Genomic DNA, 16,652 nt, shown 5'->3' on the forward strand with positions numbered 1-16,652 from the left:
AGCATCTGCCCCCACTTACCAAGCACCCTCCCTGCACAGAGTATCAAACTTCCCTGCCTTTTCCAACCTCCTGACAGCTACTCTTGCTTTGCCTCAGGACCTAGATCTTAAATATTTGAAGACAGAAACTCCTACTTTTGCACAGTGATTTTGTCCTACACATTTTGTTTTTTCTGATAGAGAAAACAGCCCGTTTTAACCTCAACAAATACACACATTTCACTCAATACCTACCACCCATCTTTCTCTCCCTCCCTCCCTCCCTCCCTCTCCCTCCCCCAGAACCTAACAACTGGGTCTCAGCCCTAATAAAATTTGCATTTTGAACATTTTACTCTAAATAATTAATGGATTTGTTTTATAGAACATCTTCACTTAATATTTTATTGTATCCACGTTAGCAACACAGTTCCAGGACCAGCCATCTATTGTTATGTGGGATTTAATTTAGTTGATTTCATTTATTAACAAACTTATTCTTCCTCCTTCCATCTCATGGTCTCTCCCTTCGTTATTCTATTATTTTCTGTCTTCAGCCAAATCCCTAACCAGGTCTTTAAAAGAATTTCTCATTTTTCCAACTAAATGAAAGATGTGGCCTTCTAACTCTTCATGCTCCATCAACATGTGAAAATGTCAAAATCCAACAATTAGCAATATTAGACAAGTAACAAAAAATAATACCAGATATATTGCTTTAAACCTGAAGAGCAAAAACTATTGACTTCATATATGTATGTATATGTAAGTCTGTTTGTATTTGACCCCAAACTATATTTTAAGATTCAAATGAAAGTTTTAAGTCTCCCAAACACAGACACTTTTAAAAAGGCTTCTGCATTTTTTGTACACATCATCAATTCAAAACAGGTTAAGAACTGAAATCAGGCTTTTCTCATTTTTCAAGAGACTTGTCAAAACATGTTAAACACACACAGACAAAACAAAATCAATTTTAAAAATTTAATGTATTATAACATTCATTTCCAGTAGAATACATTCATGGCACTACCACGTCTACTATTCTTTTGAATTGGCCATTCCTTCTATTTACATAGCTTTTCACCTCTCAGAGGTTGGCAATTTAAAGTTGTTATTAAAACAATAATTTACTTAGATGTTGATTTTTCCCCCAATAAGGATTAAATATCTAAAACAAAACGTATAACCACACTTGTTGATATTTTATATTCTACTTTCCTATCTTAACATTATGACAACCTGGAATTTTACAGTGTAATCTTAGAATCTGTAAGTATTAAAAGTACATTTGGAGTAAAACTGAATTTCAAGACGCTCTATTTCATAATAATCAAGGTACATTATTTTCCATGTACTTATGTAGCTTGAATTTTATTATGTATCTAAATGTCCTGTGTCAGTTTTAATTTGGTTTAACTTCCTGATACCAATAAGCCTTCATCAATTCCTAAGAAAATCACTGCTCATTAGTAAAATTACGTTTTATCTGACAAAGTTATCTATTATTTAAGTTAAATAAATGTTAAGTATCTAAAATTTTAATTAACAATATTTGTAAGTTAAATTTATTCTTATCATTCCTTCTTTTAATTCTATCTATAATATATATTTTTAGTAATAGCTTCTAGTTCCTATTACAGGGAGAATCGTCCTCTGCATTATATAGTACAGACTGCTGTAATTAATTAGTTATGTAACTTTCACTAATTAGGTAAATTCACCTTTCACAATTTCTTTTTTCTTATCTATAAAATAAGGAAAGTTAATTTCATATATTATCCTTAAGGTCTCTTCCAGCTCTAGCATTCATTAGTAAAGATCCAAATTATACAAATTTTGATATTCATAAACTATAATAGCTATTAAATCAATTTCAAAATAGCCTGATAAAATGTGACTTTCTATGTTGCAAAATTGTGAACTACTATGTTTTGCTTTCTCTAGAATCTTACTGATTCAGCTCTAAAATATACTTATCAAGGCTTCTTAGAATATGTTGAAATAAGGTCAAAGCCAAGCTATATTTGAGCGTAATGAATATTATTGGTAATGATTATACGATTTTTTGCTAGCGCAGATACATCCCTCATCACAAAATGAAATAAAGCCAATGTTTTCAATTAAATATGTAAATCTGCCTGGGACTTATTTAATATCCAACCTTTCAGGAGAATTCCTTTCAAGTTTAATTTCAGTGCAAAAGCAGAGAATCTTTATTTGTCTTAATAACAGCTTTAGGTATAAGTGACATATAAGTAGATGTGTTAATTAATTTTAGGTTTAAAAGAGAGGTCCTAGATATAATAGTATGCTTTTCTCCTTCCATGAGGGTGTGGTATTGAAATCTCTATTATAGAGTTAATTATTAAATTCGAAAATTCTTAACACTGGTCAAATTAGACAAGTGGCTACACTATAACACCTCCACAGTTAGAACAATGGAACCCCCAGGAAAGAGCAAGTGGAACTACAATGGGGAGATGAGCAAAAACCAGATACTGACAACTTAAAGATAACAAAAGGACTAAAAAATCAATACGAGCTAATACAAGCTAAAAATTCATTAAAATTTTTTGTTTCATTTCTCAAACAAATCAAGAACTTTCTTCATCATCAATTTAATGCTTACAAGAGGCACTGAAATTTATGCACATTTCTAGAACATACTTCTTTCCAACACGATGTCTCTTATTAGAAAAATGGTTTTCTGAGATAAAACTGTGAAGAACAACGAAGAAAGAAAAAGTTCAGAGAAGGCTGACCCAGATTTAACATAATCTGAGGCAATAGTGTAATTTGTAAAAATATGAATTTGTGATTAAGACAGAAGAACATTTTGAAAATATTTCCAAAACCCAACATCATATTCTGTGTTGTGACACTCTCAAGAGTACTGAATAATCTCTAATATCACTTAAGGAATAAGTGTTATTAGAAATTATTAAATAATACTCAAAGCTTAGTTCTTAGAGATTGGGATTTATTCTAATCCAGTGTTTGATTAATTGATGTGCAATAGCTCGGCTTGGTGGCACAAAGAATGCCTGCTGCTTCCCTTTGGTCAGAACATCGAGGACCTAAAACACACCATAATAGAATGCATTAGGATTTCAAAGCTGTCATATTTAAATACTATTCCCATGCTTACATAATTCAATTAAAATGTGGTGAGTTTTACAAGGAATAACGGTAGAAAGTGACAACATCCATATTTATAGGCAAAGTTTTTTTTTTTTTTTTTTGAAAGAAGGTCTTGCATTCTGCCACCCAGACTGGAGTTGCAGTGATACAATCATGGCTCACTGCAGCTTTGACCTCCTGGGCTCAGGCGATCCTCCTGCCTCAGCCTCCCAAGTAGCTGGTACATAGATGCACACCACCACACCCGGCTAACTTTTTAAAAATTATCTGTAGAGACAGGGTCTCCCTATGTTGCCCAGGCTAGTCTCAAACTCCTGGGTTCAATCAAGCTTCCTGCCTTGGCCTCCCAAAGTGCTGAGATTATAGGTATAAGTCACCACGCACAGCCTCAACATGCAAAATTTAGTACAGCATTTTTAACTCCTTCACTGAGTTAGTGATTCAATTTTTAAAATGTTCCAGAAAGACACATTCCCTTATGAAAATGACATCATGAAAAAGCAAAATGTGTGCTCCACACTTAATTTCTAAGTGAAGCACTTTTGAAACAGATTCTTTTTTATAAAATTCATAAGCAATAATCTAACTTCCATCTTTTTGGATTAAGTATAGAATAAAATTAATTTTATGCAGGCAAAGTCAGAAAGAATTTCAGGTCAGATGAGTAACCTATCTTTCAATATATTATTTAGGAATGGCATTTTAAAAAGTCATTTTAAGTGTATGTTTATTATACAGTTATGTCATTCTTGGCCTTAAGTACATTTTAAGATGAATAAAAACTTTCTGAAAATTTTAAGCACTTACTGATGTTTTTTGAGAGCTACTTGTTTTAATGTTATAAACTAAAATATAAAAGGTTTGAGAAAATTCCTGTTTCTCATCTATGAATTAATGTTGAAGCCCACTGATAGGTACTATTAATGTGTAGGAATGGAATCTAAAATTCAAAATGGTACAGAATCATCTCTACTAGAAAAATCTCACAGAATAAGTTAATATAGATCACATTAGTGAAACATACTCCTCCTGTATGGAATTACTAATTACCATGTAATCCATGCATAATGAGAGGGCAAAAGCTATCATTCAACTTGCTGAAAATATGCATCCTTGTTCTATGCCCAAACCAATACAGTCAGGGAACGATCAATAGAAGAAGGAAATTAAATTGAACTTTACCTGTTCTCTAGTGAACCAGCGGGCATCCTCTATTTCATTCTTGTCAACTTTAATTTCTGTAGACACTGCCACAGCTAAGCAACCAATCATTAAGGAGGAAGGCATTGGCCATGGTTGACAAGAGACATACTGAACATGGCCCACTTTGACTCCACTTTCCTCTTCTACTTCTCTTCTAACAGCATCTTCTATTGTCTCTCCTAATGAAATGGAGCAAAAGAACAAGTTGCTGATGAACATGCCCCGGACACTTTGTGTCCTGAATCGTTCAAACATCTGGAAATCACTTTGGACAGAAACCCAATTCAAATAATCAGAAAGCAGAAGCCTAAAACTAGACTGTAATTGAAGAAAACATAAATTTTTAAAGTACATGACCAAATATAGAATATGAAAATGCCAACAATAAACTGTTCATTTTTTAAAGGTCCAAATTTGTCAGTTACATTTTAAAAATAACGATACCATCTAAAAATATCCAACACCTAATATTGGTTAAACACTATGCAAACACTTTATATCTGATCTCATTTATATATTGTCCACTAAATAGATATAAATTACATGACTTTTACAAATAGCTCTTTCAAACTAAAATTTTCAAACTCTTTTTATTATGTTGTCAAACAATTATTGCAGGTAACTCTTTTCAGGTCATTAAAAGATTAAAAACTACATAAGATGAAACTTAATACTTTTTCTAAGCAATTGTTTTCCTCTAGATGACTGCTGACTCTGCCATGATAAAATAAAGTGATGCCTATAAATGTACTTTATATTTCTAATTTGTTGGATTTAAGAATTAGAATAGGCGAAATCATTTCTAAGTAAAATCATTTCTAAGTAAAATCTGGAAGTTTAGAAACATTTTGCTAAATATTGCTGTATTTAGCAAAATATATTTTAAATATAGCTTTCTATTTCAAATAGATTGATAAATTTCCTACACGAAAATTAACAACTTACAATAATCAAAAGAACACATATAGTAAAAATATAATTATAGACTAGCATATTTGCAAAACTATAACAAAAGATTTGCATATGCTACATATTTAAGAATTAAAATGAATAAAAAAGGATAAACAATGTACACAAAATTAGGCAAAAGACAAACATCTAAAATTCAGAGAAATGAAAACTGAATGCCTAATACACATTTGAAAAAAGATGTTCCATCGGCAAGAAAATGAAAATGAGATACGATTTCATTCACCCCTCAGAATGACAAATTTAAAAGTCTGAAAATCCTAACTTGGTGAAGATGTGGAATAATGGAACATTTCATGTTCTGCTGGAGGAAGTATAGATTGGCAGAAACACTTCAGAGACAACTTGGCAATATAGAGAAAAGGGTAGGATGCTCATTTCACATAAGCTGGTGGTGCTACTCTATGTATACAATCTAGATAATTCTTACAAGTGTGCACAAGTATAAAAATATTAATTGCAGTGTTGTTTGTAGTAAGAACTTTAAACTAAATGTCCAATCAGCAGAAGGGATAAATAATGGAATATTCATGAATGGATTACTACCCAGCAGTTAAGACAATGACAATGACCTAGAACTACTAAAGACAGTATAGTGATTTGGAGCAAGAACTCAGAAGCCAACATGCCCAGGTTTAAATCCCTTCCCTATCACTTATTCGCTGTTTGATCTTGAGCAAATTATTTCGTCCCTATGTCTTAGTGCCCCATCTGCAAAATCACTGTAATAGCGTATTTTATAAGGTTGTATGAAGATCATACAAAAGATATATATATATAACACAGCCTGATACTGTTTTATATATATGATATGATCCTTCTCCAGAATATAGCCTGATACTGTATGTTTACTATTATCTAGTAATGCAAATATTGGAAACTGAAATTGAGATAAAACATTTATTACTTAGATATATTCACTCCACAAACATTTACTGACCTACTACATGTGCTATAGGCATGTGCTATGAGGGTTTCATACATAGCAGTGGATAAAATAAAGTCCCTGTGCTAATGAAACTTATATTCTTGAGACAGCAGATAATAAATTAATAAGTACATACATAGTATATTAGGTGATGATGAGTGCCCTAGGGAAAAATCAGGCAGGGTGATAGGGATTGTGAATGCAGGGTATGGGGGCTAACTAATGTATCTGGGGCAATCAAGTAAGGCCTCTTCGAAAAGGTGACAGTTGAGTCTAGTACAGAAGGAAATAAGGTGGAACCTAGATACCTGGGTCAAGAGCCACATATCAAAGAGCAAATACTGAATTTTTAACAAAGCAGATCCAATTACTAGGAAAAGCAATTTATGTAATTCTCATATAAAACATGAAAATTACATGTTTAAACTATTATTAAAATTGTATCATGTTTAAAATACTTTAATATAACCCAGTTTTATAACATAATTTATCAGAGATTATGAAATGTTATCTAAACTTTGTATTTTGAAATTATAAGTTAAATAGAAATTATTAAGAAAAGGCTTACCAGGCTCAATAAATCCAGCAAGGCAAGTAAACATGCCTGGGGGAAATCTTTTCTGCCTGCCTAAAAGACATCTGGTCCCATCTGGATGAATAACTTGCATGATTACTACTGGATCTGTTAAAAAAAAAAAAAAATCATATATATGAATGGCAGGAAAAACGAATTTAGATTCATGTGCAAACACTGTCTGATAGGATAATATAAAGGTATATCTCCTATAGGGATAGAACTCTGTCTGGTTGTAAGAGATTGCTTCTTTCTGCCCCGATATAGCTGATAACAGAATATCTCAGCGAAATTGTACAGAATAGCGTCAGTAAGCTAGCAGAAGACCTTCTTCCCCCAATCTTAATAGCGACATTTATTCTGTACTTATGGATGTTAGGTGTATTGTTATTTTAATGAGAAAAACTTTGAGTAGGTAATACGTGGAAATAAGGAAAATTCAAATTTTACCACTGTAAATAATTTCCCTCTCCCATCCTAACCCTTAAGAAAATGTTTTTAAAAGCTAATATGGTTCTATGATTAGATTTAAGTCGTTAAATAAAATTCAAGTAACAGTTCATCTCTCTAGAAGTTACTAATTTAGCAAATTCTTCTCACTATGTCATGACTAAGAACTAGGAATTAAATGTAAAAGGCTCTTGAGCAACAAAAACAGATGTCACTAAGCCATGTTATTTTTCTCCCTAGAGGCCTCCTCAGGTGTTGCTGAGCCTACCTATCCTTTTTTCACACAGTTTTAAAGGTCTGGGTTATCAGATTACCAAACCTACGGCAGACTCAAAGCAGCAATTAGAAGAGAGAATACAGGCAGACATTAACAGTAATGAAAAGCTAGGGCCAGGCTGTACTGCTTTGGTAATGCCTCAGACAGGCAATAAATTGTTGGGGCTTTTTCTCCATTAAGTCGAGCTACATTGGTTGACTTTTGAAATCATGTATCATAACATATCAGGTTCATAGTGAGTAACCCAAAGTTAAGAAATGGCTATTGAATGTACCATGTTTTTTACTTAAAAATCATGAAAGTACGTTACACTTTAACACTTACATTCTTTTTTTTTTTTTTGAGACGGAGTCTTACTCTGCTGCCCAGGCTGGAGTGCAGTGGCCGGATCTCAGCTCACTGCAAGCTCCGCCTCCCGGGTTCACGCCATTCTCCTGTCTCAGCCTCCCGAGTAGCTGGGACTACAGGCGCCCGCCTCGTCGCCTGGCTAGTTTTTTGTATTTTTTAGCAGAGACGGGGTTTCACCGTATTAGCCAGGATGGTCTTGAACTCCTGACCTCATGATCCGCCCATCTTGGCCTCCCAAAGTGCTGGGATTACAGGCTTGAGCCACCGCGCCCGGCCAACACTTACATTCTTAATGGTTCGACATGTTTTCCATAAAAAGGAAAACTTTTTAGTTCCTCACAAATTTTCTCTTTCCAGAATATCTTATTCCCCAAGATCCAGGTGGCTGAGATATAAAATAAAGGGCTTACCAACTCTTGGGTATGATGTATTATGAACACCATTCAGACTAGGACAGTCTTCTTTTAAACATACTCTCTTATATCCACCTTCTTCAATTTTAGTTCCATTTCCACAGGTTGGGCAAAACTTATATCGACTGTGCCAGGCAAGAACAGATCTTGCTTGAGCTACGACCCCTTCAAAAAAAAAAACACAAAAATTTTAATTCTGTGACAAATTAAAATCAATATATAAGTAAAATGTTCTCAAGTTACAATAAGAATAGCTATGTGATCAGGTATTTTAGTATTTCTATTTTTATAATGTGTATTTTTCTTTTAAAGTAAAAAGTTTAATTTTCTGGATGACAAAAATTAGATTCAAGTTTATTTTGAATAAAATATAACTCTCATATAAGAGAGAAGTACTAACATCTATCTTACATCATACATTAGATCAGGCTTTTACTGTAGGTGATTTTAAAAGTTGGGGTATTCATGATTCTAGTGTAGAGTAAGTTTACAAACAGTAATTTTACAATAGTGATTTTAATAAAAATATACCACAAAAGCAGTTCTTGAGATCTGTACTCTAAAGGAAATATTACTAGGAAACTGTAGGAGGCTATCACCACTCTCTTGGTGACTACGCCATTGATGGTCGATGCTGTGTGGAACACAACCAGCTTTCAACTGGAGACTGCATGTACACAGTATAAAACATACTGCATTTACTATGTTCATGGTTAACTTTGTTTACCAAAAAATGCCTAATAGGATAAATCCTAAAATATACACACTTTAGCTATAGGTTTCACTCTGGTAGTTCAAAAAAGAATTAATACGACCTGGCCAGAAATATTACAGTTGAGGCAATAACACTAGAAATGCTATATTTTAAATGCTTGACAAAGTCACCTCCCTAAAATACATTATTTGGTCTACAGATTTTTGAAATCAACAAAATAATAATTAAAATTCTAACATCGTTTAAACTGGGAAAAATAAACATAAAACAGTTGTAATGAACAGACAACGCTACATTTTTGCCTGCTACATAACCTTATAATATATAACATGCTAGGGTATTTACATTATTTCAGAATCATCACAAAAAGAAATTTCTAGCTAACATTTATTGAGTACTTACAATGTTCCAAGCATCATGCAAGGAATATTATATAGATTATCCAATGTTTAGAGCAACCCTAAAGAAGATAGGTACTATTATTATTTTCTATAGGAGTAAACTGAGTCACAGAAAAGTTAAGTCTGTGTAAAGTTATAGAGCAAGTGAGTTAAAAGGCCTCAGTTTTCCTACAAGGGAAAAAAGCAAGCAACTAGCTCATTTATCATATCTTTTTTATCTTAAAGTGATATATACATGTCTAAAGAAAGTAAATTTTCTTTAAAAAGCTTGATGATTTCTGCACAGGTGTGGAGAATAAAACATACCACATCAGACTTTGAGACGGAGATATTTAAGCAGTCTCTGGCAGGACCTCTATCACCTAAGGGAATGTGGTCACTGACAAGGTCCTAACTTCCTATTAACTCATCAATCTACCATAATCTGACTTCTGTTCCTTTCACTCCACTGACATTTCTCTTGTCAAGTTCATCAATAGCTTTATATTACCAAAGACAAAGATTCTTAAAAAAAAAAAAAAAAACCCACAAAACTTTGTCTTCATCTTACTCAAGTTCACAACAGCATTCAATACATTTGACCACTCCATCCTAGAAATACTCTGCTGTCTTGGTTTCCCTGAGGCCTCTTGGTCTCTTCCTACCTCATGGCCACACTGTTTCCAACTCCTTTGATGGCTCTCCTGCTTGCAGCTTACCTTTAAATTTAGGGGGATTCAGGTCTTACTCTGAGTTTTTCTTGCTTCCTCTCAACTCTCCATGTAATCTCAGTAGTTTTTTGGGATTTAAGTATCTTTGTGTTGATGACTGCCATATGGGTATTTCCAGTTCAGACATCTGATTCTAATGTCCATTTCTAAAACTTAGTATGCCCAAAAGTAAACTCTTGATTTATTTACTCCAAGTCTGTCCTGCTTTCCTTGCTCTACCCATCATATTATTGAGAAATGGTATTACTATATACCAAATTATTAAAGTCTCTAGCCTAGCCGTCATTCTTAATCTTTTCCTTCATTGTTATATATCCCATATCCAATTCAATAGCAAAGACCATTGATTATATCTCCAAAATTTATCTTGCATATACCCTCTTTCCTCCATTTCTACTATCAGTACCTTAATTCATGCCATATTACCACCATCTCTCACTTATAAGGGTCTCAACCTACAGATCAAGCCCTATCCATTCTACCTCGAGAATATCTCAAATTCTCCCTCTCCCTTTGTCTCTATCTCCACTGCCTCCATTCTAACTCAAGCCATTGCAATCTCTTACTTGGGCAACTGTAATACTCAATTACCTCTTAACAAGACTCCCAACTTTCACAGTTACTTACATGTGTGTAATTTATGCTCTATGATGCAGCCAGTGTGCAGTGCAATTTTTTTTTTTAAATACTTTAAATACAGGTTAGGTTACATTTAAATGGACTTTAGAATCAAACCCTAATTTCTTACCATGCCATAAAAAGCCCCAGCAACAGAATACAAAACAAATCAAAACAGTCAAGGTCTTTGCCATCATGTTCTGTGTGTAGCAGGAACTCAAGAATAATTCACTGAAGAATCAAATGAGATCATCATGCACCAATGTTAATTCTCAGGAAATCAGTCTGGGCTGATTATAACTACTAACTGCCCAGGAGAGTAGTCTCCTAGGGTGAGAACTTTGGGAGGTTTCTGATGAAGACAGTCTAATTTCACTGCTTATTGGAAAAAGAGTGCCCCTGGAAAGTGCAAATACATATAATTCCAACTCAATTCTAAAAACCAGATTTTACCAACGAAAGGCAGTATTCATTTCTTACCAGCTTCTTTTTCTTTCAATTGCAGAAGGGCTGGCATAGGAGGATGAAGGAAGTAACAATTTTCATGTCTTTGCTTGAATTCTTCGGCAGCAATAGGATCTATACCTAGAGCAAACCAGGCAACCAATCCATCTTCCTCCTCTCTCGAGACTTCACCAGCATAATTAAGTAGCTTGTCTTTCATTTCAAGTTCCACTCCAAGAAAAATCAAGGTGATCTTCTCAGGCTGGGCCAAATAATCCTTTATATCTTTGTAGTTCAGCTGACAAAGCCTAACTTCTGGTTGTTGGAAACTTTCTTTATTGCCACCTAGAGTAACCAAGGGATTTAAATCTGAGAAAAGAATAAAAACTGTGGCTGGATGGCTTTCTTTAGCTAGTAGCCAGTCAGAATTATTTCTCTTTTCACTTTTCCGGTCCAGTAGTGTTTTGCTAAAATAATTTTCACATTCTTCCACTTCATTCGTTAGGAACCAAGGCTTCTTCCCACCTTTAGCAGTAGCTAGTAAATTAGCTATATGCTTATAACCCCAAAACACAGCAATATCCAGTGCAGTCTGCCTTGATTTATTGACAATTGATCTGTCACACCTACAGATGGAAGAAAAAATGGGGAGAAAAAGTAAAATAGGAAGTAAACACTTTCTCCTGTATTTGTTTCAATAAAATATTTCCAGATGCACATTAAAGTCCTTCTTTTTAATGATTATATAGATTTTTTTTCTTGTGTTACATAGTTTACTATTGGGAAGGTTAGAAGAACAATAATCATAAATGACAAAAAGAGACAGTGGATACTTACACTTTCTGGATAATTACTCACAAAATAAAACAGCATTAAATTTTATGTACTATAAAGAGATACCAAAATTCTACAAGAAGTCCTTGGTAGTCATAGTGAGATTTGCATTTTCTATTTGGGAGAAAAATTTATTATTAGACTCCTCATAAATTTGCTTTGCTATAAAGTAATAATTTCTCAATGAAAAAGGTTACAAAGTTTTAAGTTAGAAAAATTGTGCTACATGTTTACATAAATTAGCCAATGAGTTATTTAGTAGTTCAACAATATAAATATGGAAACAAGTAAAATTTAAAAGTAAATATGTAACAAACAAATTAAACCACAAACCCTTTCAGGTGGTACAGCCTAAAATGTTTACCCTTTCTCAAGCAGAAATTGGACAATCTCTGGGTGCCCATTCCTTGCTGCATACATTAAAGCAGTCCAGCCATTTTCAGAAGTTTCATTGAGGAGAGATGGAGAATGACTGAGTATTCCTGTTAACTTGGCAATATCTCCTTCAGCAGCTGAACAGTGAAACTGGGTAACTATTTCTTGCTTTGGACTTCTTTTTGCAGAAGACATTTCTTCCTTAAAAGAAGGAAAATAGGGGGAAAAAGCTTATTTGCAACTGCTATTTTGTCAATGAATGACATTGTTAGAATAATAGCAATGGTTTACAAGGCAATATACTCTTCAAAAGGCAATCATTAAACAGCATACATTTCAATTTCAAAATGTTATCAGTTTAGAATTACAAATACAATGAAATTAATGTGCCCATGGCAGTTACACAAAATAATGTATAAAGAGTTTTGATAGTACAGATGAGGGGACCATATCCTTGGGAGGGGGAACCAGGTAACATATTACATAAGGATGAGGTATTTAGGGTAGACCAGAGGGGACTTCATGATGAGGTGGGGACATGACAAGGAGAACAGTAAAATAGATGGAAGTAAAGGCAGAGATTTTCTAAGTTTCACATGAAGTTTATTGTTTGACCTTGCACAATTAATTCTGTAATCCATCTAGGATCTATTTTTGTTCATGGCGTGAGGTAGGGGTCAAGATACTTTTTTACCCAATGCATAATCCATATGACTCAGCATTATTCTTGACATTTCCATCTTTATTGTACTGTACTGAGACAAATATTGTCACAAATCAGATGACCATATATTTTTGGTTCTATTATTGGACAGTTCTGTTGGTAACTCTGTTGTCCTTGAATCAGAGCAGCTTTTAAAACTCATTATCTGCTTTGTCACTCTTTTCAGTGGTGGAAAAACCCCCGAAATAACGGCCTCATATGTCCTAAACATTGCCTAATCATGGACTGCAGATGGTAGAGCACAAACTGAGCTTTTTTTTTCTTTTTTTTCTTTTTGGGGGGGAAGGATGGTGAAAATGGTTAATGATTCAACTGTGAATTTCTCAAAGTATTTTTTTAAGGTATAATTTTTCTTTCTATGAAATGCTATTAAGAAAAGATTTGGGATTCTAACTACATGTCTATTATTCTAAGCAATAAGATTTTTAAGCTGAAAAGACAGAAATGTTATAGCCCATAGTTTTTGATAGCTACTGTCTCCTGGGTTCTGAAAGAGCAATATGGCTGATGAATTGCATAGCAGGAAAAGTATGAACAAAATTTAGGGAAAACAAGGAGTAAAGATTAATTTTCTTATTTTGGAGCTGTTCACCATTCCTATTTGAGTCTTTCTGCTACTTATAAATAGGTTAAAACAGCTCACTGTCATGGAAACACTTGGATAAAACCTAATAGTGGAAATCTATTTAGAAATTAAATTACCAGGAGTAATATCTACATGAGAGAATAATTGACTTACTCTAGAATTTACTTCGCTATTCCTTTCATATTGAAATTTCTAAATACTTTAAAAATATTATGCAGAACAAAAGCTTTAACTTTTCAGGACTTTATTTTGAAGCACTGCTGTACAGCTCCTGTACTGATCTCCCTTCAAATTGTCTTTCTCTTAAGTTTATTTTCCAAAAATCCATATTATAGTTTTTTCAGCTAGGTTTAGTTTGAATAATATTTCACTGTCTCATGTTCCGCGGTCACGGTCACTCCCTCACATTCTCACAGGCTGCGCTAGGTGACTGCAAAATTGTCCTTCAAAAGTACAGCGTCATTCACTACCTCCAGGGCAATGCTTATGCATATGCCATTCTGTGGAGATAGGAAGTGGAAAGTGTACACTTTTCCCTCTTGCTTTCTCAGCAGAAAAGCCATCTAGAGACAGTGCCATTATTCATTCCAGAGAAGCACACAAAGTCCAACACCCAATTCTACTGTTTGATTTACTTTTTCAATTCTCATTGGCAGGTTATAGAAGGTAAGGATTTGAAGGCAGAATGAAGTGCTGCCCTTGTTTTCCAAGAAGTTCAAGGACTATTCCGAGAAATCATTTAAAAGAATATTAGATTTAAAGGGACATAAAGTTTTAACAAACCAACATCCACTTTCACTGACGTGTAACCCGGGGCCCATGACTTGCGCATGCTCTCATAGACCGAGTAGGACAGGAATGGACTTCAAATATCGCTCTGTCACTGAAGTCACTGACCATCAATTAACGAATTTCATCCACTCCCTGGGCACTCAAGACCAATTAAGCGCCACCTGTGCATGGTCTCTGAAAATGGTAACACGCCTTGAGATATTTTACTTTCTTGCCACTACTGTTAGGTTCCTTCTTTCGAGGTGAAATCACTCCCTAAGTAGCGCTTCCTTTTCCCCATCTCAGCTAGGGCAGGAAACTCTAACCTCAGGACCACCTGCGCCTCCTCCGCCCTGTCCCGGGGGCCCCTGCAAACAGCGTCTGTGGTTCCCGCGCCTGCGCCCACCAACCCACTACCAGGCTGCGCCACACTACCCAGCAGGGCCACTCAGGGCAGCGCGGGAACCAAAGAGTTCAGGGAACTGGTCACCGCCCCCAGAGGGGACACTGAGACAACTAACTCGCCGCTGCTTCTACTAACCCAAAGGTGACCACAGTAGAGGCGACCAGGATGCAGTCGAAGGATTGGGATACCGCAGTCAAGGGATTGGGATATCCCACTCGCTTTTCCTGGTGCCGGATGCAGCCTTCTCGACTTCCTGTGGCGATCCGGGGTCTTCCCGTGGCTTTGTGGGAGTTGTAGTTTGAAGCCCACAGGTTGTGCGCAACGGGAGAAGGGGGCGGAGATTGCAGGGGGAGGTGTTTGGGAGCCCGAGCGGGAGAGATTGAGGTCTAAAGGATTGGCGCTGAATGAAGGTCTGAAAATTCTCTTGGGACTATGATGTATAGATAGAACGTGGTGCAGGCGATCGGAAAACCATAGGCCTGAGGAAGCAATTATAAATTTCCCAGCGTCTGGCACCCAGCTGCCAGCCCTCTCTCCAATACAGTCCGGTGCAATTGAGTGCTCTAAGCATTCTTTTCTGTTAAATAATCTGGGAATATTGACTATACCAAGTCACTCTCAAACGAGATATTTGGCCTCTGTAACACCTTAATCAATCACCCCGTGTGAAAACTGGTATCATATACTGACGCGTAACTCATTCATAGTCCTTTGAAAAGTATGTATCAAACGCCCACAACACCTTCTTGGATTGTGAGGTTTAAATAGAATAATACATCCAAAGCTCTTAGGATGTTGTGAAGTGCAGAGCGGGCACCTACAACAAAATTATTGTCATTATTTATTATTTCAGTTCCTGTGCTTTTATGCTCCAAAACCTACAGAAGCTATGAGTGGGCTTTTGAGTTTTTTGGACCAGACCCCTGCAGTGTTTGATAGCTTACTTCCTTTCTGGTATGACAAAATGTTTTAGGCCAATCTTGTAAATATTTTCCTCCAGACTTGGAGTCAGCCATTTCTCCAAAGAGCCTTGGTTCCTTCTAGTGAGAAATGGTATTTAGATATGACAGTCTTTATACTTGTGGTGCTCATTGCTGATGGATTACTGAGTATCTCTCTGGATGTAATTTTCTCCCAGGGAAATTGAACAGTTACAGATCTTTTCTGATAAAATTTCACATTCAAAGGACAATATGGTCTAATATCCATAGATGTTAATGAAATAAAATAATGTTTTCATTTTATTACATTTCCATTTAGAAACTTAAGGCTCCTGAATGTGTACAAGAAAGAATTAAAACTCTAGCTTTGGATAGTCTCCTTAATATGGACCCAACATATTTTCAGCAATATTTTTCCCCAGAATTTCCTATATAAAACCTTTCTGAGCCAGACAAATTGGCCTATACATTGCACTGATCTGGGATATCTCTTGCCCTTTCCTACCTCACTGCTTGTGCTCATGCCACTTTTCCTACCTTTAATGCTTTCCTTTTTCCAAATCTTACCCACTTCTTAAAGCCCAAGTCAAGTGTCTCTTAACTGGATCTTCATTACTGTCCATAGACTTATAGATTTCCCACTATTATCTCCTTGCTCTTACCACTTCATTGTATGCTGGCCCTTCTTCCAAATGCCAGCATCTACATTTCTTAGCCTGAGGGTTTTTTCTTTTCACAAAAGAACTTTGCCCTCCAGCTCAGCAGATCAGCAAAGCCAAATAATTAATACCTCTGGGGGCATGACAGGAATTGATGTATAAATACCTCAGCCTTTGTCACCC

General features: G+C 35.3%; 1 protein-coding gene across 2 annotated transcripts; it reads right to left on the minus strand.

The window, feature by feature from the left end:
* Window positions 1–952: 952 nt before the first annotated feature.
* NUDT12 (nudix hydrolase 12) lies at window positions 953–15,138 on the minus strand. Of its 2 annotated transcripts, none has more exons than XM_023212248.2 (7): window positions 15,005–15,138; window positions 12,372–12,583; window positions 11,210–11,799; window positions 8,283–8,450; window positions 6,792–6,905; window positions 4,306–4,505; window positions 953–3,059 (listed from the first exon to the last, which is right to left on the minus strand). In XM_023212248.2, exons 2-7 carry the CDS (start codon window positions 12,575–12,577, stop codon window positions 2,949–2,951), a joined length of 1,389 nt encoding a protein of 462 aa, XP_023068016.1. In that variant the 5' UTR covers window positions 12,578–12,583; window positions 15,005–15,138; the 3' UTR covers window positions 953–2,948. The 2 variants fall into 2 exon arrangements, with proteins under 2 accessions (XP_023068016.1, XP_023068017.1); XM_023212249.2 differs by having other exon boundaries at window positions 12,372–12,579; window positions 15,005–15,117.
* Between the last annotated feature and the right edge of the window lie 1,514 nt (window positions 15,139–16,652).

The sequence above is a fragment of the Piliocolobus tephrosceles genome, chromosome 4 (genome assembly GCF_002776525.5).
Source record: "Piliocolobus tephrosceles isolate RC106 chromosome 4, ASM277652v3, whole genome shotgun sequence".
In the NCBI taxonomy this organism is placed as follows: domain Eukaryota; kingdom Metazoa; phylum Chordata; class Mammalia; order Primates; family Cercopithecidae; genus Piliocolobus; species Piliocolobus tephrosceles.